This window comes from Polyodon spathula, chromosome 5 (genome assembly GCF_017654505.1).
Source record: "Polyodon spathula isolate WHYD16114869_AA chromosome 5, ASM1765450v1, whole genome shotgun sequence".
NCBI classification, from domain to species: domain Eukaryota; kingdom Metazoa; phylum Chordata; class Actinopteri; order Acipenseriformes; family Polyodontidae; genus Polyodon; species Polyodon spathula.
The window spans coordinates 1,229,427-1,252,486 of NC_054538.1; the positions used below are offsets into that span (position 1 = coordinate 1,229,427).

Consider the following 23,060-nt stretch of genomic DNA (forward strand, 5'->3'; position numbering starts at 1 on the left):
CAGGCTTCTAGCTTCAGTCCATGTGCTGACTGTAAATGGCTCAACACGTTAAACCAATGGTTAAGAATCTGGCAAAACACCCAGATACAGGTCACATTTCTCTGTAAAATAAATGAACAGCCAGGTCCACTAAAAAGACAGAAACTGCTGAACACAAGACACACAGTCTGCACATTCACTATGAAACAGGTAGAGTGGAAATCATCAAAACCATTCTTAAAAGCAGGCCTGAATTCACAGCCCTACTCCCAGGGAAACAGAAACCACAATCACAGTAATTCCCAGTGTGGTTTGTTCACCACACAGACTAGGGCATGAGGAGACTGCAATGCCTGCTCAGTTCCAGTGGAGTGCAATGAGAAAGCAAGCAAGCACACGAAGCACCTGTGCAAGAAAAACAGTAAACAAGGCATTAAACAAGGCACCGCTTCACAAACCCAACGAGATGCTCCTGTTCCACTTGCGATCTTACTTTCTAATGCTGATGAAATCTAGCTGACTTGTTATAACAACAATACTCTACCCTTCCTGTACCACAGGACAGTACATGGAGTCTATGAGAAGTAAATGTTAATCTTTGCCAGACCACTCCTAGAGAAAGCCCCACCTCCAGCCCCCAGCACTAAACCACAGTCAGAGTGCTGCTCATTCACAGCAAGCCATGCAAAGAGACTACTGCAATAAGCTGAATGTGCTTTACACATACAGCACGAAGAGAAACATATAAAACGAAATAAAACGAAAACTCATTACAAAGCAAATGTAGAATGACATTTTTAAATTGGAAGGTTTATACAAAAAATACTTTAAGTAAATACAGTACTTGCAACCGTGGTTGTCAAGGCTCAGCCGTTACCATGGACACGGTCTGAAGGGAACCAGAAGCTCTGACTAGCACTTGCGCAGATGTATCATTTGGAGCAGGTCATTTTGTTGTACACTGGAGCCCTGATAAGTGCAATGGGATTGAAATACAATTCCTATCATTTTTTAAAAAAATGGGTAGATTGCTGTATGTGCAATTATTATAACAGCCTCACAACAGTAAGTCAGTGTAAATGTATAATTTATATATATTGATCTTACTGTATTTTTATAGGGAGCATGGCCAGGATTTACTGTAAATAAACAGTTGATTAAAAAGAGTGGGGGACTGTATGTTACTGCCGCTAATGAGAAATTATGGTAACTAAATTACTTTTTTGGGCAAGGTCTGTTTATGTCAAAATGTAAAAAAAGAAAAAAACTGAAAAAATGTTTAATAAAAAATATGTACGTAGTTAAAACACGATGTAACTATACTATTACTGATGCACTTCTACTTGAGTTGTTTATTAATGTGTATCTGTAATAAAATGAAATTAGTGAAAAATAAAACAAATTATACAAAAAATAAAAATAACTTCACGGGGCTCTAGTATAATGGCTAAGGAAGTGTTCCCATTTCAATACTGTACTGTACATCTACTGACACCTCCTCCTGTCACAACAAAACCATGACTGGAATAGAAATGAAAGAGCAGCAAGGGCTGCTGAAGCAAAATGCATCTACACTGCAGAAACCCCACAATGCACCTGCGCGCTGCAGAAACCCCACAATGCACCTGCGCACTGCAGAAACCCCACAATGCACCTGCGCACTGCAGAAACCCCACAATGCACCTGCGCACTGCAGAAACCCCACAATGCACCTGCGCACTGCAGAAACCCCACAATGCACCTGCGCACTGCAGAAACCCCACAATGCACCTGCGCGCTGCAGAAACCCCACAATGCACCTGCGCGCTGCAGAAACCCCACAATGCACCTGCGCGCTGCAGAAACCCCAGAATGCACCTGCGCGCTGCAGAAACCCCACAATGCACCTGCGCACTGCAGAAACCCCACAATGCACCTGCGCGCTGCAGAAACCCCACAATGCACCTGCGCGCTGCAGAAACCCCACAATGCACCTGAGCGCTGCAGAAACCCCACAATGCACCTGAGCGCTGCAGAAACCCCACAATGCACCTGCGCGCTGCAGAAACCCCACAATGCACCTATACACTTCAGAAACCCCACAATGCACCTATACACTGCAGAAACCCCACAATGCACCTGCGCGCTGCAGAAACCCCACAATGCACCTGCGCGCTGCAGAAACCCCACAATGCACCTGCGCGCTGTAGAAACCCCACAATGCACCTGCGTGCTGTAGAAACCCCACAATGCACCTATACACTGCAGAAACCCCACAATGCACCTGTACACTGCAGTAACCCCACAATGCACCTGTACTACTGCAGAAACCCCACAATGCACCTGTACACTGCAGAAACCCCACAATGCATCTGCCACTTTGCTTGTCCATACATTGCAATTTAAATATATACGTCAGGCTCACAAATGGAAGCACAGGAAAAGCCCACACACAGGTGTTTCTGTACATTGCATTTGTATTTTCTGTTAATGTGTATTTCTCCCCCCCAGTTTGTTTTTTTATATGTTATTGTATATTATATTTTGTACATTATATTTTTGTATAGTATATTTATTTGTTATGTGAAGCACTTTGGGATGGCTTGTCATGAAAGGCACTATACAAAATAAATTTGATTGATTGATTAATAAATGAAACAAAAATACTCGAGCTCCCAGCAGCACTGGGGTTATGGTTGAAGGAAATGACACAGAAAAGAGAGGCCATAACAAAATGAAACGGCTTGTTCAAAGAACCAGGGTCAACTCCACATGCAGTTTGACAAAACAGTTCCTGTAACTTGAAAGGTCCTCAAGGAGCCTGATCGTGCAGTGTGAACCGGACTGCACTTTCTTCAGGGGAGACAGCAGGGGGCAGGGTCATTAAGCAGCCTGGTGCAGCCCCAGCAATTAACCCAAGTGGTTCTGTTTAGCTTATTCTATATTCATGGTGATAGTGCTGGGTTTCTATATTCAGCCTCCATTCATTATCAAGCAGTTAACTGTCAGCACAGCAAACAAAAGAAAACAATATTATAGTTTCTTTAAATAAAAGGAGGTAAGATCAAACGTTGATCAAAACAGTCCCCTTGGCAGTGCAGGTTTCGGCACACCCTTATTTAAACTCGGTTTCTAAAAACACCTGCACTGTCTTTAAAGCAGGTCTGAACAGCTTAATTTACAGCTAAATAAATAAGAATTCCATGTTTTCTGAACGGGTTTGTTCTCCTGTCTGCACCAACTTTTCAGGTGCAAAACGGTGAAAAAAACAAACAAGAAACATATCTCATCACCTTTACATCATAATATTTTCTTTTAAATTGAAAAGAACAAATGAACACCAGCCCTAAACACACACACACACACTATATATAAGATATGAGTTAAAAACACCCACGCTCGCTCAGACATGCAGCCAGTCTGAGACGCTACTCATACTGGGAGTAGCTCCTACTCATTGTGTCCTTTAAGCCCAGCAATTAATCAAAGAAAGTACTTTTTATTGTCCTTCAGTTTTACGATATTATTTTTTTTAATAAACCTGTCAAGAAGTAATTACACAATTTTACAAAACGGTTTTATAGACGGCAACTTCATCTGCACGTGTCAAGAGCACACGGCATCCACAGAACGGAAGGGTTCTGATCCCTACGAAACAACCAAGCACAGCCTTGCTTGCTGGTCAAACACAGCATATAAGCCTTTGGTGGAGAAGCCATTTGAAATCAGATCGGGAACCACATAACAATCATGCTAATCCAATACCCATTGAACAGCTACTTCTGATAACTTTATAATGTTATGAGGCTGACTTGTCTTGATCAATGCTGTGTGCTGTATGGCCAACGCGTGAGCAATGTGTCTGAATATGGTCCGAGCGAGAGCTTTGAATAGTCATGACCCAATGGAATTCACCAATCACAGTGCTTCCTGCATGAAGCGCTCGTATTGGACACTGCAGATATGTGAATCACTGTATTGCGTGTGCATGATGGAATAAATGCAATGTTTAAAAGATGCTAAGAAACCACTTAGGTCTTAAGTATGTGTTGGAGGAGTCTTTGAAATTAAAACCCTGTAATGCCCGAGCATTTATTAAATGAGAAAACATTTTTTTCCCTTCTGTTCAGCAACAAAATGTACTGCATATGAAAAATCCTGGCTTATGAGGCTGGATTTAAAAAATAATAGTAGAGGGTGGCTAAGCATTGGATCACATGCACTGCAGGGTTAATCCCAGCTACTAGAGAGACTGTCCAAAAGTTTTTTAATGGTTGTATGAAGCTGGCACTCCACTGCAATACAGCCACTGGAGCACACATGCTGTTTCTGTATGAAGCTGGCACTCCACTGCAATACAGCCACTGGAGCACACATGCTGTTTCTGTATGAAGCTGGCACTCCGCTGCAATACAGTCACTGGAGCACACATGCTGTTTCTGTATGAAGCTGGCACTCCACTGCAATACAGCCACTGGAGCACACATGCTGTTTCTGTATGAAGCTGGCACTCCACTGCAATACAGCCACTGGAGCATACATGCTGTTTCTGTATGAAGCTGGCACTCCACTGCAATACAGCCACTGGAGCACACATGCTGTTTCTGTATGAAGCTGGCACTGCACTGCAATACAGCCACTGGAGCACACATGCTGTTTCTGTATGAAGCTGGCACTCTGCTGCAATACAGTCACTGGAGCACACATGCTGTTTCTGTATGAAGCTGGCACTGCACTGCAATACAGCCACTGGAGCACACATGCTGTTTCTGTATGAAGCTGGCACTGCACTGCAATACAGCCACTGGAGCACACATGCTGTTTCTGCAACTGCACTTTCCTGCTACTGGAGCGTCACCTAAAGCCCATTACATGGTGAAGCTTCCTAAATAATTAGTAGCATATCAACATATACAACATATCAGACCATAGAACATGATCATGGCAAGCTCCTTGTTTATAATAGTGTCCTGGCAGCCATCTGGCTCAAACCCCACTTCCAATGGATTGACACAGAGGGGTAATAGTGTGTGCACTGAGGAGGGTATGGTTATCTCTCATCCATTTCCACTGACCAGGACAACGTGTGCTCTGGATGATTGTGCTCTTGTGGAAAAAAACCCTTTCTTGACTGATATTGACTGATGGGCCCCATTAATCTGTATGTTTTCATGCAGCAGAAGTAATGTTAAGCATTACCAGCAGGTTAAAAAAAACGAAATGCCATTTCTTTAACACAGCATGGGTCATAATCCCCTTAGCTCTTTGACCTGTTAATGTTACACAGATCCCATCTTAAAAGACTTTTCCAATTCAGTGCATGTACTGGGCTTGCTTGGGAAGTGGAGTGCTTTTCAAAACAAGGTTGTTTCCATAAAACCAAACTGAACTGAACTCAAACCAAATTGAACTTGTCTAATTCATTATCCACTTTCCACCCACAATAGAGATACCAGTTCAAGCAACGCAGTCAACTCTATATTCACCTGGAGACACTGTGCCAGTGCTAATATCATAAAAAGAAATCACCACCCAAGATAAGCTGGCCCTAAACAAAATGTGAATAAATTTCATAGATGAATTTGGTAACTCTCCTATTAAAAGTAGATTGCGTCAATATATGGTTTAGAAAAGAAGAATCAATAACCTGGGAGTAGCTATCAGTAGGAATCTATGAGGTATGTGACTAATGCGCCAGAATCCCAATACACAAACTATGCTTTTTAGACCAATAAACTATTACACGAGTCCTAATTGATCACAATGAGAAACATAACAGATACAGGGCAGAGATCCTGTAACCAGGGTGCCACGCACTGTCGCATGATCAATATCAGAGATCCTAGCCCTTACATATCTCAAACATAACCAGGGTGCCACACACTGCCGGTATCAGAGATCCTAGCCCTTACATATCTCAAACATAACCAGGGTATCAGAGATCCTAGCCCTTGCATATCTCAAACATAACCAGGGTATCAGAGATCCTAGCCCTTGCATATCTCAAACATAACCAGGGTATCAGAGATCCTAGCCCTTACATATCTCAAACATAACCAGGGTATCAGAGATCCTAGCCCTTACATATCTCAAACATAACCAGGGTATCAGAGATCCTAGCCCTTGCATATCTCAGACATAACCAGGGTGCCACACACTGCCGCATGATCAATATCAGAGATCCTAGCCCTTGCATATCTCAAACATAACCAGGGTATCAGAGATCCTAGCCCTTGCATATCTCAAACATAACCAGGGTATCAGAGATCCTAGCTCTTACATATCTCAAACATAACCAGGGTGCCACACACTGCCGCATGATCAATATCAGAGATCCTAGCCCTTGCATATCTCAAACATAACCAGGGTATCAGAGATCCTAGCCCTTACATATCTCAAACATAACCAGGGTGCCACACACTGCCGCATGATCAATATCAGAGATCCTAGCCCTTGCATATCTCAAACATAAACAGGGTGCCACACACTGCCGGTATCAGAGATCCTAGCCCTTGCATATCTCAAACATAACCAGGGTATCAGAGATCCTAGCTCTTACATATCTCAAACATAACCAGGGTGCCACACACTGCCGCATGATCAATATCAGAGATCCTAGCCCTTGCATATCTCAAACATAACCAGGGTATCAGAGATCCTAGCCCTTGCATATCTCAAACATAACCAGGGTGCCACACACTGCCGGTATCAGAGATCCTAGCCCTTGCATATCTCAAACATAACCAGGGTGCCACACACTGCCGGTATCAGAGATCCTAGCCCTTACATATCTCAAACATAACCAGGGTATCAGAGATCCTAGCTCTTACATATCTCAAACATAACCAGGGTGCCACACACTGCCGCATGATCAATATCAGAGATCCTAGCCCTTGCATATCTCAAACATAACCAGGGTATCAGAGATCCTAGCCCTTGCATATCTCAAACATAACCAGGGTGCCACACACTGCCGGTATCAGAGATCCTAGCCCTTACATATCTCAAAAATAACCAGGCTATCAGAGATCCTAGCCCTTGCATATCTCAAACATAACCAGGGTATCAGAGATCCTAGCCCTTGCATATCTCAAACATAACCAGGGTATCAGAGATCCTAGCCCTTGCATATCTCAAACATAACCAGGGTTTCAGAGATCCTAGCCCTTGCATATCTCAAACATAACCAGGGTATCAGAGATCCTAGCCCTTGCATATCTCAAACATAACCAGGGTGCCACACACTGCCGGTATCAGAGATCCTAGCCCTTACATATCTCAAACATAACCAGGGTATCAGAGATCCTAGCCCTTGCATATCTCAAACATAACCAGGGTGCCACACACTGCCGGTATCAGAGATCCTAGCCCTTGCATATCTCAAACATAACCAGGGTATCAGAGATCCTAGCCCTTGCATATCTCAAACATAACCAGGGTGCCACACACTGCCGGTATCAGAGATCCTAGCCCTTGCATATCTCAAACATAACCAGGGTATCAGAGATCCTAGCCCTTACATATCTCAAACATAACCAGGGTATCAGAGATCCTAGCCCTTGCATATCTCAAACATAACCAGGGTGCCACACACTGCCGCATGATCAATATCAGAGATCTGAGCCCTTACATATCTCAAACATAACCAGGGTATCAGAGATCCTAGCCCTTGCATATCTCAAACATAACCAGGGTGTCACACACTGCCGGTATCAGAGATCCTAGCCCTTACATATCTCAAACATAACCAGGGTATCAGAGATCCTAGCCCTTGCATATCTCAAACATAACCAGGGTGCCACACACTGCCGGTATCAGAGATCCTAGCCCTTGCATATCTCAAACATAACCAGGGTGCCACACACTGCCGGTATCAGAGATCCTAGCCCTTGCATATCTCAAACATAACCAGGGTATCAGAGATCCTAGCCCTTGCATATCTCAAACATAACCAGGGTGCCACACACTGCCGGTATCAGAGATCCTAGCCCTTGCATATCTCAAACATAACCAGGGTATCAGAGATCCTAGCCCTTACATATCTCAAACATAACCAGGGTGCCACACATTGCCGCATGATCACTACTTCTAATTCAGCTTCCACCAGTTCCAAAGCAGTACAAGCTGAAAAAGGTAAATACAAAACAAATCTGCACCAGGCCATGGTGCACAAGCACAGTGTTACTAACACACTGATTCCTCACACACCACTCTGCACCAGGCCATGGTGCACAAGCACAGTGTTACTAACACACCGATTCCTCACACAACACTCTGCACCAGGCCATGGTGCACAAGCACAGAGTTACTAACACACTGATTCCTCACACAACAATCTGCACCAGGCCATGGTGCACAAGCACAGAGTTACTAACACACTGATTCCTCACACAACAATCTGCACCAGGCCATGGTGCACAAGCACAGAGTTACTAACACACTGATGTCCCTCTCTGTGCTTGAGTCTCTTCATAGCTGTGGTAAACGTGGAGAAGCCATTGTTTGTCTCATGATACCATCACATGTCTGAAATATTTAGTTATAAAACCCTGTTTAACTTCGTGGGCTCGGCCCCCCTTTTTCTGGTCTTTTCTTTTTTGGTAAGCTTGTTTAAATAATGATCGCAGCCCTACTCTCTCCCTTCAGTAAGGAGTGCTCCAATGTCTGCTCCCACACTAGACAGGCACTGCAGCTGATCCAAGCAGCCCTTGGCTCCCATGAAGGAACTGGATAACCTCTTAATTGGACTTGGCTGAGATTCAATCCCTACCATGTGGAAACTGTTTGGGGTGCAGAAGACAATGGCTATTATTCACCACTCATTCGTTTCAGTGGAAATCACTCCCCAGAACACTATTACAGAACAAGGACCTCAGTACAATGGAATAACATTGTTAGCTGTAAATACATATCATCGTCTACCTTTGATGAGCAACAGGTAACAGTGCAACACATTCAATAACGCTAGTAGGTTTATCAAATTATAAATTACTTTATGTAAGGAATGCTGAACAGCTTGAGGTTTGCGCAGCTTACCAACACAAACAGAATGATGTTTTCCAGTCTCTCAACTACACTTTACTACAGTTATTTTTATAATGGCATTGCTGTTTGCTTGACAAGTATTTTGAACTAGCAACCGTTCTTTACAGGCATTACAGTCACAAACTTATGTCTACAAACACAAGTATCTAGATCCACCTGCCTTCTAATAACCCACAAGCGCAGACACAGCTAAAGAGGGTTTAACAATACCGGAGAAAGCATGCACAGCAAGGACCCAAAATGAAGGGAACTATATCCACCATTCGTTCTGTAAACAGTATTATGGTTCACATAGTAAAAAAAAAAAAATCAGCCCACATTTTTGGTATATACATATATATTTACTATAGATTACTTTTACGTATTGCGTTTGATGGGTTGCTTCTCAAACCTGTGTACCGTTAAGTTTTCACTGCTCTTCTGTAATTTCATATACTGGAAACTCAGAACAAGGCTAAACCAATGAGAAAGCCCAGGGAGAACAATCTGTGACGGTCGGAGGAGACGTTTTGAAATGGAACAAAAATGTGTATTGAAACAAGCCTGCCAACACTAAACTCTTATGGTACACAAGGAATTGAAGGTGCTTAAAATGCACTTGAGAGCAACTGAAGAATCACAAGGACGAAACTCACAATTTGGATCCAGATCCAACTTGTCTGTACATTTTAAAACCTGTTTTGTGACCGCATTGCAAAAAGAACATTAGCATCATTTTATTTGTGGGATTTCTTGTACCTTAAAGGGTTAAAGTGCCTGAGCCAAAAAAAGCGCTCAGCAGTAAATGCAGGAGATCCTGAAGACACCCTGATCAGATAGCGCCTGTAAACCTCACAATTCTCAACTACACTGGATTACATGGCACCCAACTGCACCAGTACAATGCGATTACAAGATGATGCCAGAACTGCTCCACACTTTGTTGTATCCCACTACAGCTCTGAATTATAGCTATATTTTCTGTATCTTGTCTTGATTTTACTCTTAAAGGTAACCGTATTCACGGTTTTTGTAACTGCTCACATGTGAAATCGTTCGTATCCATTTTTATTGTACTTACTACTTGCTCTTAATGGAATTTACTCTATAAGCAAATACCTTTACTACAAATTCAACTGCTGTTCGTCGAATTAAAATGTAATTACTTACTGTACTCCATTTTGCTCTCATTTTCCACGATTTTATTGCATTTTATAACTGCTCTTATCGGTACTGTGATAGTTTGCAATGTGATACTATGTACTGTGATATTGTAAAACTGTCAGACGCTCTGGGTGAGGGCGTCTGCTAAGAAATAAATAATAATATTAATAATACAGGAGACTCATCGGTACCATCCACAGGGGCAAATTCGAACAATCCTTCTTTGAAAGCCCTATATCTGTGGATGATAAAAATGTATGATAGCAGCTTTGATCATGTAGCTTTATATAAAAATCCATTACTTATAAATCATACTGATGAAAAAGCAATATTACACTAATAGTCTTCATTATATGAACAGAGAATCATTGCAAATCAGTTTTAAATCAAGAATTAATGCAAAGTTAATTACAAAATAAACACTTTCCTTTTTACTAGCAACAGTCTGTTTTTTGCTTTGCACTTGTATAGAGAGAGAACAGCATCACTGTCACTGTCCTCACACTCTAGATTTTCACATCTTGAGTTTGCACATGTCTCAGCCCTTCATTCCATTGCTCATGCATGGCCAGCCTGGCAGTGGACAGGATCTTGCACATTTGCAGACCACAAGTTCCAGCACTGCTTCAGGTGCTGGAGGACCATCCATCCAGTCGATAGTAAGGTCATCTTGGCCATCTCCAGACTCAAGCTTCCACACAAATCCAATGGGACTCGGAATGTCAGGCCTGTTTTCCAAGCAACTCTTCCACATGGCTGTTTGATATATGCATGCTCTGAGCACACTCTTAAACTCAGGGGAGATGTTCAAGGAGGACAGAGAGGTTTTAAACCCCTGTAGTGGTTTTATTCATGCACTGGGCGTGCTATATGTCCAGACAACTTTTTAATGTTCAAGAAAATCACACAGACTTATTTAATCTGACATTTTAATGAATCAGAGCCGTGTTAGTACTCTTCTTGGTTTATTAAATGCTTTAGATATTGGATTGGTTGGTTGCGCAGAACACTGTAAATCCCAAGTAAAAAGCAATCTGGGCGATCCAGTGCTTTACAGGTTAACAGCATTAGTACCTAGTAGTTATTATATATTTAGCCTTCAGGCTATGCATGCATAAAGCTAAAAATGCCCACCACCAAATTCTAGAACATCCAATATTTTTTATATATCACTCTCTTAAGACAAACAATTTCTATACCTTCTAGTAATGCATTAATATAAAAGGAGATATTAAATTCAAATATATGCTTACCTTCCAGTATATGGAAGTGTAGTATAGGACATAGTGAAAAATAAGACCTGTCTTCAAAAGGCAGAGACTTGACTTTGACCAAAAAATCTGTTTTTCAGAGACCCTTGGAGCATGGACCACGTCAGCTTGCAAGCTCAAGTTGAATGGTATCAAATGGGGTCTTGCTCTGGGCTTATATCGGATTTTCCCTCCATTGAATAGATAAGAAGTCCCAAATAAATCTTATCATCACTTGGCCTTGACAGTTCTTATCTTTGAGTTAATTATACATTCTAGAAGGATCTGGTCAACTCATTTTTCTAAACTGATTGGATATCACTTCTTGACAAAAAATACTACAACATGATTTCATCGCTCTCTTTTTCCAACGCCTCCTTTTTCTAAAAAGTCAAGTGGACCAAAGTTCACTGAATTCTTGCTACAATATAATACAAGTATATGTGTATACATGAGAGATGCTTTTAATATGTAACACTAGCTCTAATTGATTATATTAAGCTGGGTCAAAAAATATATGTCCCTCTTAGCCGCATATCATGTTATCTTTTCAGTGTGTTGTCAATGGGCCAGTTTAACTTCATATACAAATGTGTGTTAAAGTATGGGACAAAGACTGCCTTTGAATAAGCATACCGTGGTCAGTTCAGTTATTTTCATTTATATTTTATAATGAACATGTCAAGTATAACAGGTTTATTTAACTGTGCGATTCTTGGACGATGCCTGACCTCTCTCTGTTTCTAAACTTGCTGCTCAAGCAGGATTCAGACACCCTGTTTTCTTGCCAAGACGATTATTTTGATTAATATGAAACACCATTGTACGCACTTCTCCAAATTCAGAGAAGTTATCTAATTGAATTCAAAGTTTATCATTTCAATTTACTGAAACGCGTTGCATGTTTAGAAGTGTAAAGTCATTTTACAGAAATGTGTTGATTTATACTTGGTTACGACCCTGACTGAAGAAGTTGTTAGCAAAGGGGGCCAGTTGTACTAATGAGGTCAAACAATAGGTCTAGTATTACTAAACATTTTAAAACTAATAAACAAACAATAATCATAATGAACACTGTCGTAGTATGTTGCTTAAAACATAATAACACAACATTCATAATAAAGTTGAGTTCTTATTAATAAACAGTGACACGTTTTAAGTGTGGGACTCCCTGTCCGAAGCGTTTAAAAACATAAAATCAATTTATACAATGACTCCCAGCTATCTTGAAAAGATCTGCACTTCCCTTGTTTTTCTTTGGTATTTGTTTTGCTCTCATTAGTATCTATAGTAGATACAGTGTCCGTCAGTTCTGGCAGATTCTACTGTACTTGCTGAAGTGGTTTTCTCCCACTGCTAATTAAAAAAAATAGCCACCTAACTATTTCATCCCAAGGGCTCAACCTACTTCATGCCTACTGAAGATGCCTGTAACCAGCTCCAGACTGCCGTGCTTGATCGTATGCCTGGAGAGGACAGTCATCTTATGGACTGTGGACTGCCCTTGTAATTTCCAGAGAAATGGCTGAAAAAAATGAACGCCTATAAGGCTGACTGCAGTCATACAGCTGGACTGGAAACTATCATACGAGTCAAAATAGGCTGCAAAGTGGTGCTTTGCAGGAACATTGACATTGCCACTGGTCTCATCAATGGGGCAATAGGGAAGCTTCAAGATGTTTCCTACTATCTGGAAAACGGAAGTATGGTCAAAGCCGTAACCATCTAATTCAACAATGGAGTCACCCATACATTTGAACGTTTACGCTCAAAGTTTGAAATCATGGACATAGTCTACATTGTTTGAGAGTAGTTCCCAGTCATTGGTGCTCATGCAATCACCATTCACAAATGCCAGGGTAAGACTCTAAAAACAGTTAGGATGGATCTTAGTAAATCCACTTCCTCCTATGGACAAAGTTTCATTGCACTTTCCAGAGTTACATCCTTAAGCGATGTCCACCTTATCAACTTACTGACCCCACCTGCACTAAGGCACCTCAAACTGCAGTTGCAGAGTACAATAGGTTCAGAGGGATTTATTGCCCTAAGTTGATAAGCTTGAAGGAGACCAACACACACGAGGGACACAAGCCCATCACTAATTTTCAGGAACAGCAAAAGCCTCAATCTTTTAAGAGAACACTTGCAGTTACACATCCATTCAGAGGCTCGAGCAACCCAAACTTCACCTCATGCTATGCAAATGCAACATTGCAGTGCCGTCTTCACTTGCAGTCTCTGAATGATTCATTAACACACAGTCAACAAGAGGTTATCAGGAGCTTTGTTCACAACTATGATCACTTGCCATCCACTGCATTTCTAACTACTGTGGATATTTGTCACTTCTTAGGAGAGCCCTTCAATAGAGGCGAGCAGCAAGATGCTGCAGAGTTTCTCACCAACTTGACTGAAATGTGTCCTGAAGTTTCTCGCATGGTTTCAGTCTCAATAAGGCATGGCATTCTCTGTAGTAGATGTAACTGCTACTCCTCAAGCTGATCCGTGTTGCACGTTTTCCCTCTGCATGTACCTGCTGGAACAGACTCCATGTGTTTGGATGAACTAAATTATAAAGCAATGATAAATGGGCAACGATTCTTGGTAGCAAACGTAGGCAATGCAAAACTTCTCCAATCATGAAAAGTGAACCTATTAAGTCAGCATGAAGAATGATTGCAGTCCACACCAGACAGGACCATTACAAAGCAACACAATGCCAAGTTTACTGCTGTGCAGAAGAGCAAAATTATTGTGGACAACAGGAATGACCAGTTACCTTCCATTGTCATACACCAAGGACATGGTGTTACTTCAGGACACTATGTGTCTCTTCTTGCTGTGGGTGCTACTGGAAAATGGGGGCATGCAAATGATGCACTCATTGAAGTCAAACCAATGCCAAAAAATGCAAAGGACATGGATATGGCCTTTTATGAAGAGATCTAATGTTTTACAAATGCCTTACATTGGCCTAAGTTCATAACACCTCTATTACAAGGAGATTAATGGGTTTTTTTCAGCATTAAAATGTGTTAGTATACTACCATTTAGCACTGACATGCATATGTACCTTTTTAACCACTCATAACATTGTTGTTTTGTACCTACGTAAATATCAATATATCAATGCCTACCAAAATAGGCATATTGTTTTCACCACTCATGGATGTACATTTGCAACTAAAAGAATACAATGTTTACACTTTCAATACTGTCCAAAAGTCCCTCCTACCATTATTTTACTTTAAAATCATTTCTCATTTCTCTTATTACTCTCGTCTTGTCTGTCTAATTACCATACACATTCTCCAATATCTTTTCCTTGCTTTATTCATTGTTTGATGAAGTAAAAAAAGAAGTGGTATTGAAAAAAGAATTGTCAGACCAGAAGGAAGCAAATTTTCTTCCAGGACAACCTTGTACTTGGCTTGATTCATGCCAAATCTGCCTGATTCCAGCCTTGCTGAAGCACCCCCAGATCATCACCGATCTTCCACCACATTTCACAGCGGGTGCGAGACATTGTTTCTTGTAGGCCTCTCCAGGTCTCTGTCTAACCATTAGACGACCAGGTGTTGGGCAAAGCTGAAAATTGGACTCATCTGGGGGTGCTTCAGCAAGGCTGGAATTGGGCAGATTTGTCTTTGTGAAGGGCGCATGAATCAAGCCAAGTACAAGGTTGTCCTGGAAGAAAACTTGCTTCCTTCTGCTCTGACAATGTTCCCCACCTCTGAGGATTGTTTTTTCCAGCAGGACAATGCTCCATGCCACACAGCCAGGTTAATCAAGGTGTGGATGGAGGACAACCAGATCAAGACCTTGTCATGGCCAGCCCAATCTCCAGACTTGAACCCCATTGAAAACCTCTGGAATGTGATCAAGAGGAAGACGGAGGGTCACAAGCCATCAAACAAAGCCAAGCTGCTTAAATTTTTGCGCCAGTAGTGGCATAAAGTCACCCAACATCAATGTGAAAGACTGGTGGAGAGCATGCCAAGACGCATGAAAGCTGCGATTGAAAATCAGGGTTATTCCACCAAATATTGATTTCTGAACTCTTCCTAAGTTAAAACATTAGTAGTGTGTTGTTTAAAAATGAATCTGAACTTATTTTCTTTGCATTATTCGAGGTCTGACAACACTGCATCTTTTTTGTTATTTTGACCAGTTGCCATTTTCTGCAAATAAATGCTCTAAATGACAATATTTTTATTTTGAATTTGGGAGAAATGTTGTCAGTAGTTTATAGAATAAAACAAAAATGTTCATTTTACCCAAACACATACCTATAAATAGTAAAACCAGAGAAACTGATAATTTTGCAGTGGTCTCTTAATTTTTTCCAGAGCTGTATATATATATATATATATATATATATATATATATATATATATATATATATATATATATATATATATATATATATATATATATATATATACACAAACAACACAAAAAACTCTTGTCATTAACTCTCTTACCCCCGTGGACTGGCTACCATACCACGCCCACTACAGCATGAACCCAGACTGCACCAATGAATCGCCAGATCGACCGAGAATAAAACCCGCCCCAGTGTCAATCTTTCTGTTGCACCAATTAGAAAAACTACTTGTAGGCAATTGCCAAACCCCTTCCTTTTTATAATATCCGCCCTCACTGTGGCAGCATAGGAGTCACGTGATAGACTGACTGTATATGACGATGAATTACTGAAATGAATACATTAAAAAAATATGCATTTGGTGAGATTTGTCACATGACCGGTTACGCGTCTAGCAAATTATTCAACATTTAACCACTTCTTTAGAGTTGATATGTTTAAATGTTTAAAATTCCCATGCCTACAGTCTACCTTTGTCATGATATGCTGACTACTGACAGTATGTAGACAATCAGTAGCAAAGTGGTCAATGGTACTGATCTACCCACACGTGCATAAACACAAAGCACTTTCCTGAAACAAGCAGACTAAGCATGGCTATGAAAGACATTAAGTTTCAGCCTTCAAACAGCAAGCAGTTGGATCAGGCATAGTGACCGTCAAAGCTGCCAACGTACACTTTCACATACCAGCTACATTCACTGCTCCACTGACCCGCGTGAGAAACTGCTTAAAGCTGCTACAGCTGGAAAACCTATATATGCTCCTTCATGACAAAAGAGACAAGTTCGGATTTCTAAAATGACATCAGACTTAGCAGTTTCCTCAGGACTTCAGCACTTTAAAACATGAATCTCAAGCAAGAAATCCTTGTAACGACACAGAAAGGAAAGCCTGAACCACTCTGGTGATGCTGTTTCTGTTTGAACTCACTGTGGTGTTGCTCTTTGTTTGAACTCACTGTGGTGATGCTGTTTCTGTTTGAACTCACTATGGTGATGCTCTTTGTTTGAACTCACTGTGGTGATGCTCTTTGAACTCACTGTGGTGTTGCTCTTTGTTTGAACTCACTGTGGTGATGCTGTTTGTTTGAACTCACTGTGGTGATGAACTCACTGTGGTGATGCTCTTTGTTTGAACTCACTGTGGTGATGCTCTTTGTTTGAACTCACTGTGGTGATGCTCTTTGAACTCACTGTGGTGTTGATCTTTGTTTGAACTCACTGTGGTGTTGCTCTTTGTTTGAACTCACTGTGGTGTTGCTCTTTGTTTGAACTGCTCTTTGTTTGAACTCACTGTGGTGTTGCTCTTTGTTTGAACTCTTTGTTTGAACTCACTGTGGTGTTGCTCTTTGTTTGAACTCACTGTGGTGTTGCTCTTTGTTTGAACTCACTGTGGTGTTGCTCTTTGTTTGAACTCACTGTGGTGTTGCTCTTTGTTTGAACTCATGTGGTGATGCTGTTTCTGTTTGAACTCGCTGTGGTGATGCTCTTTGTTTGAACTCACTGTGGTGTTGCTCTTTGTTTGAACTCACTGTGGTGATGCTGTTTCTGTTAGAACTCACTTTGGTCTTCCTTGCATGGCTGTGTGACTGTGCTCTTGATTTTCAGTAAAACTAAAGGACTTCTTGGTAGTCTAGTTGACAAAGGTTTCCACAAATTAATTTTGTATTTGGACCTTCTTATTCTAGACAAACCTTGCAACACTGTGACAATTGAGTTGAAAGGTCATGGTGTCATATGATTTCTCTGGAATCACAGACTGCCAACCAATCAGGAGGATTGCAAATATAAGAAAAGGGTAAGTTTAAAATGTAATTTATCGATATTCCCGATCGCAAGAGTCATTTCAAGTATGAGACTGAATGATGAAATTAATATATCTTCTCTGCTCCCCCCTGCATGCACTCAAAAAACAATAAGTACTCAATCGCAGGATTTACTGTTGTCTTTATTGTGCATACAGTTAGTGTGTGTGTGTGTGTGTGTGTGTGTGTGTGTGTGTGCGCGCTAGCCTTATTGGCAAGATGTAGTCCCCCATAAGGGATACAACACATGAAACCTCATTTCACTTAAGACCCCCAAAGTGGTACATTTTTTGGTGGGGCATGCCTGAATTACAGTTTTTTCTCGATTGCCAAGTCAGTGTGAATGAAACTCTGGTCCACATGACCAACACCATAACCTAAACGAGCAGAACAGTATACATTTTTGCAAAACAATAAGTTATTTATGGTTGCTTTCACACAAAATGCAAATACCAAGCACATTTTTGCAAAACAGTAAACACAAATCTCTACACATGACAAAAATCAATTGGGTAAGTCTTGTCAAACAAAATTAGACCATTTGTTCACAGCAGCTAACACTTACTCCCACAAATATGAATCTCTACTGCACAAGCGCAAACTCTCACTGCTCAATTGTTCAACCAACAATCTGTCTATAATCACATATAAAAGAGGTCACCAGTGAGTTGGTGTTGGTGAGAAATGGAGCAAGTTAGAAGGCAAAGACAAAGGAAAGAAAGAGGGGAACCACAACCAGGAGCCCATGGAGGAAGAGGGGTTCGCATGCGCACTGGTACAGCAGCTCAAAGGGGAAGACGCAGAACAGATGTTTCCAATGACATAAGTGCCGCTATCGTTGACCATATGATAAATCATGGCCTTTCAATGCGAGAAGCTGGGCAGAGGGTGCAACCCAATCTAAGCAGGTCAACTGTGGCATCAATAATTAGAATATTCAGAAATGAGAATAGGCAAGTGACCACATATTACTTCACTGTATTACAGTACTATACGATATACATATAAAGAGTTTTTCCGTCATCCTCCTTGAACATCAAAATTTCATTATATCCATTTATAGAACTGAAAGACAAACCCCACTCTGGTGACCAAGAAAGTGTCTTCAACGTTGAACAGGAGGCTGCCATTCTAGATATGGTGATTGCAAACAACTCAATAAGTCTGAGTACAGTTATACAAAACCCTAACATTTTCAATATATACAGTGTCAGACTGGCAACTATTGACCGAGTCCTGAAACGACACCAACTAAGGATGAAACAGCTATACAGGGTACCTTTTGAAAGGAATAGTGAAAGAGTGAAGAAGATTAGGTTCCAGTACGTATAGATAAGGGTTCATCGTATTTCCTTACACTATTTCATTGCATACAGTTAGAATGGCTACCCAAGTTCATTTTGTGTTTCTCTCAGAGAATAATGGAGCTTGAGGCAAATGTGTTGCCAGACGGGATTCAATTTATCCAGAGTGAGGAGATGTGGGAGGAACATCATCGGTCACAGAGCCACAGTCAATGTGCCAGGCCAAAGAGGTGGGAATATTACCATGTGTGCAGCCATCTCAAGAGGTGGTGTTCTTTCCCACATCCCCACTGTTGGGCCATACAATACAGCACACCTAATTGCATTCCTCGACGTCTTGTACAGTAGAATTGTCCCCCCTGAAGAGAGAGAGCTGGTGAGGCCTGATATGCCAAACTTTGTGGTTATATGAGACAATGTAGCATTCCACCACTCTCGTCTAGTAAGAGAGTGGTTTGAAGCTCCCCCACGCATGTCTGTGCAATTCCTCCCTCCATACTTGCCTTTTCTTAACCCCATCAAGGAGTTATTTTCGGCCTGGCAATGGAAGGTGCATGACAACCATCCGTATGACCAAATGTCGTTTCTTGTGCCATGAATGTGGGTTGTCCGTCAATCTCCGCAGAAGATTGCCAAGGATGGCTCTGACATGGCAGAAGGTTTTTCCCCCTTGCTGTATTGCCAGGGAAAATACTCAGTGTGATGTGGATGAGAGACAGCAAAGAATGGATTACGTAAATGAACAATTACACTGAGGTTTTTGTTGATTTTTTTTTATGTATTTTTTTTTTTTTCAGCTTGGTCCTGAGTATCTTCAGTGGACTTGATTTATGTTTACTGTAAAGTATTTACTTGATATACAGTAGGTCAACTCAGAGAACACAAATACAGCTCATGCTGTGGTGAAATGTTTACTTAGCATTCATGCTTATTTTACCAACAAGCAGACCACAGACAAAGAGAGCATGTACTCAGGGTTGACCATGTGGTATAGATCCTCATAGTTAGTATTTATTGTGCCACTGTGAAATGGCTTATAGAAATAACTTTTCATCAGATGACAGATTATACTGTTTTGATGGACTTGTTTGATTTTGTGACATGTATTTGCTGTTTTGAGAGTCTTTTGCAAATGAAATGTGTCATTTTGCAAAACATGTTACAGTTTGGGGGGTTGTGTTAAAAGTTTTTAAAAAGTGGATAATGTTTCGAGAAATGTGCTCAAGCGATCGAGAAAAAACTGTAAATATTAAAACAGTTACATGCTTCTAAACAGGAGACCCTTCGCTCAGCTTGTATTTATTTACTAACGATGGCATTTAAAAAAAACAAAGTGATGTTCCCCAATGTTATTAGCACGATTCAGTAATTTGAGAAGTGCTGTAAAAAGAAAAAAGGCACAGTTATTGCGACTAGAACAGGTATGTTTTTAAAGAGTACTAGACGTGGACGGCTCAGGATGTTAACCTACGCGACTGCTAGTGCGTAGTCAGTGTATTTTACTGCAGGAAGACTGCATTGCTTGAAAGTTACTTTCAACTTCTGAACTAGGTTACAGCATTACAAAGTCGCTATTAAGCAGTAATGGTATTATCATTTATGGGGTCACTAACTTTATATAACTTGTTACTGTAAACTGTTTTACATTTGCATAGATGTTAAAGTCTGAAATTGTAAACAAATTAGAGCAATAATGTACTCTATGTATTAGAAAAGGCAGACCGTCGATACGAATAGCTTTAAAACTTAATGAAAATAATAATAGTACAGAATGAGAATGTTAACTAATAAATCCCGAAGCTAATTCGCGTTTCCCTGCTTTCTACACACTTTTGCCTTATGAAGTTAAAGATCTTTCTAGCGTTCCATTCGGTACTGCGGTCTAAAAACACCTTGTAGCGTTAAAAAAACAACAACATAGTCCTTACCTTTCAACACATCCCTTACCTTTCAATATATCAGCATATCTCTTACCTTTCATCCAGTCCACAACGTGTTTAGGGGTCCACTTTGTTACTGGATCCATGGCTAATGTGTTCACAGATCTCACCAGCAATCAAGTTCGATATAACAGCACTTGATAAGTTGTCAAGTTCCAGTTTAGTTCGCGTTACAAATTAAAAACACTCTACTTTGCTTCACAGTCCGTTTCGCAGTAGAGCGTCTCCCCAGCACGTCGTCCTCCCGCCGTCCCTCAGTCCCTTGCACCGTGGTCTGTTTGCAAGAGAGGAGAGGAGAGGAGAGGAGAGACAACAATGTTATTAAGAGAAAAACAAACTCCCACAGGGTCAGGTTGCAGCTTCAGCTGTTTATCCACATCATGCGGCTCAAAGTGCTTAAAGGGGAGGCTGCTAGTTCCTTTTCGCCAATGCCTTTTTTCTTTGTTTATGAGCAGACAGAAATACAAGTAGAACTTGCGACCCTTAGTATGTTTAGAAGTCTGTTGATTTGTGTATAAAAACTTGCTAAGAACGCTAAACTCCACAATACCCTCCACGCTTTATCACAAGACTTTGTAAAAGTGTAGCTGAGGTCTTAATTGTATTATTCCTATCAATCGATATTTGTGTTTTTTTTAAGCGCTCATTAAAACTCTTACAGGTCCCTTGATGAATGACGCTATATAAATAAACATTGTTGTTGTTATAAAAATGGCATGTTAATGATTCGTGTGATCGAGTTTGTGTTGTTTGTGTTAATCGAGTCACTGAATTGAAGTACCTTTTTTTCACACATGACTCTGCAAACGGACAATAAAAGTTCCTCGAACATACGTGCTTTTGTCCCTCTTTGTTGTGTTCGGCCCTGGAAAATGTGCCTCTCAGTTTAAGATGGTCTATTTAAAGATGTGGGTGTTTTTAGTTTTATTCAGATATATTGGCTTTTATAAACATTTTCAATTGTGTTGTGCATATACAGCACATTCCGTAAAGAGATTCCCTGAGCGCTTTGGAACAACAGGGAGCTGGGGCAACAGACCTGAGCAGAAAGGAAGCCTGGGTTAGTGAAGCCAAACCTGGCTGTAGAAGCCAATCTTTATGGAGACACGCTGCCAAATGCGTGGACTTACGTGAATACAGTAAATACAATGGGGGTATTGTTTATCTGCTTCTGACTGAAAAAAAGTTTCAAGTTATTGTCTGAATGCCTTTTGTACCACGCTCCATTGATAACGCAATCATTGCATCATTCAGGGATGATTTCCCACGAAAGGGTTAGTGTGATGTGCAGGTTGTCACTGTTTAAAGCGCCGGTCGACTTCTAAAACTGGCAGTAATGAATGCGTAGTTGGTGGCGTGTAATCATTTTAAAGCACATCATTCCTGTGTGTGGACAGGTTGCCAAGAAACTGCCCAGTGAAGATCAGCAAAAACACAGATGGGGACATCTGTTGGCGAAATGCGAAACTGCAGGCAAACAACTATTGCTAGTGTAACCCTTATTTCCCAACACCTGCTGTATTACATCGGTTGAATATGGTACACGTTATATTCATTATAACTGCTATGGTTTTTGGAAGTGAATATTATAAATCGTGGAATGCTTGTTGTTGTTGTTGTTGTTGTGTGTGTGTGTGTAAAATGAAAGCACTCGGATGTTAATTTATTATTCACGCAGTGACGTCATTTGATATAGTGTAGGCTCCTTCAGTTCGGCAAAAACCTTAGACTCTATCTGCCTAGGTGAAAGCGAGAGAGACGCTACCCCTTTTATTTTAGTTTATTCGTGACGATCTGTGTAAAACGTTACTACATATTTATACTTTCGACATTCACAGCATTGTGGTGCTTCAGAACAGAAAATAGGAGGCACTTTTTTACACAGAGAATTGTGAGGGTCTGGAATCAACTCAACAGTAATATTGTTGAAGCTGACACCCTGGGATCCTTCAAGAAGCTGCTTGATGAGATTTTGGGATCAATAAGCTACTAACAACCAAACGAGCAAGATGGGCCGAATGGCCTCATCTCGTTTGTAAACTTTCTTATGTTCTTATGTTCTTATATTTAGCAGTTTATGATCTTTGGTTTATATTTGGTACAAAGTGTGATTCTTTGTGGGAAGCAAGTGAAATGTATCAAACTGGACTCGAGGTCGTGACGCTTTGTGAACCCAGTGCAGTACATGACCCTTTTCTTTCAGTGATCAGAAGTATGAGTAGT

At 40.9% G+C, this 23,060-nt stretch overlaps 1 protein-coding gene across 6 annotated transcripts in view; it reads right to left on the reverse strand.

Annotated features, from left to right (window-relative positions):
- cnksr3 (cnksr family member 3) overlaps window positions 1-21,188 on the reverse strand; it is a 106,236-nt gene extending 85,048 nt beyond the window's left edge. For 2 of the 6 annotated variants that reach the window (XR_005950257.1, XR_005950256.1), the window contains exon 1: window positions 20,872-21,186. Coding sequence is in view for 4 of the 6 variants with exons in the window: in XM_041249436.1 (XP_041105370.1) it covers window positions 20,872-20,923 (52 nt within the window). In the remaining 2 variants the exon portion in view is untranslated. Of the gene's footprint in view, window positions 1-20,871 lie in introns of all 6 variants that reach the window. The other 4 variants (XM_041249436.1, XM_041249437.1, XM_041249438.1 and 1 more) reach the window with 4 other exon arrangements.
- Between the last annotated feature and the right edge of the window lie 1,872 nt (window positions 21,189-23,060).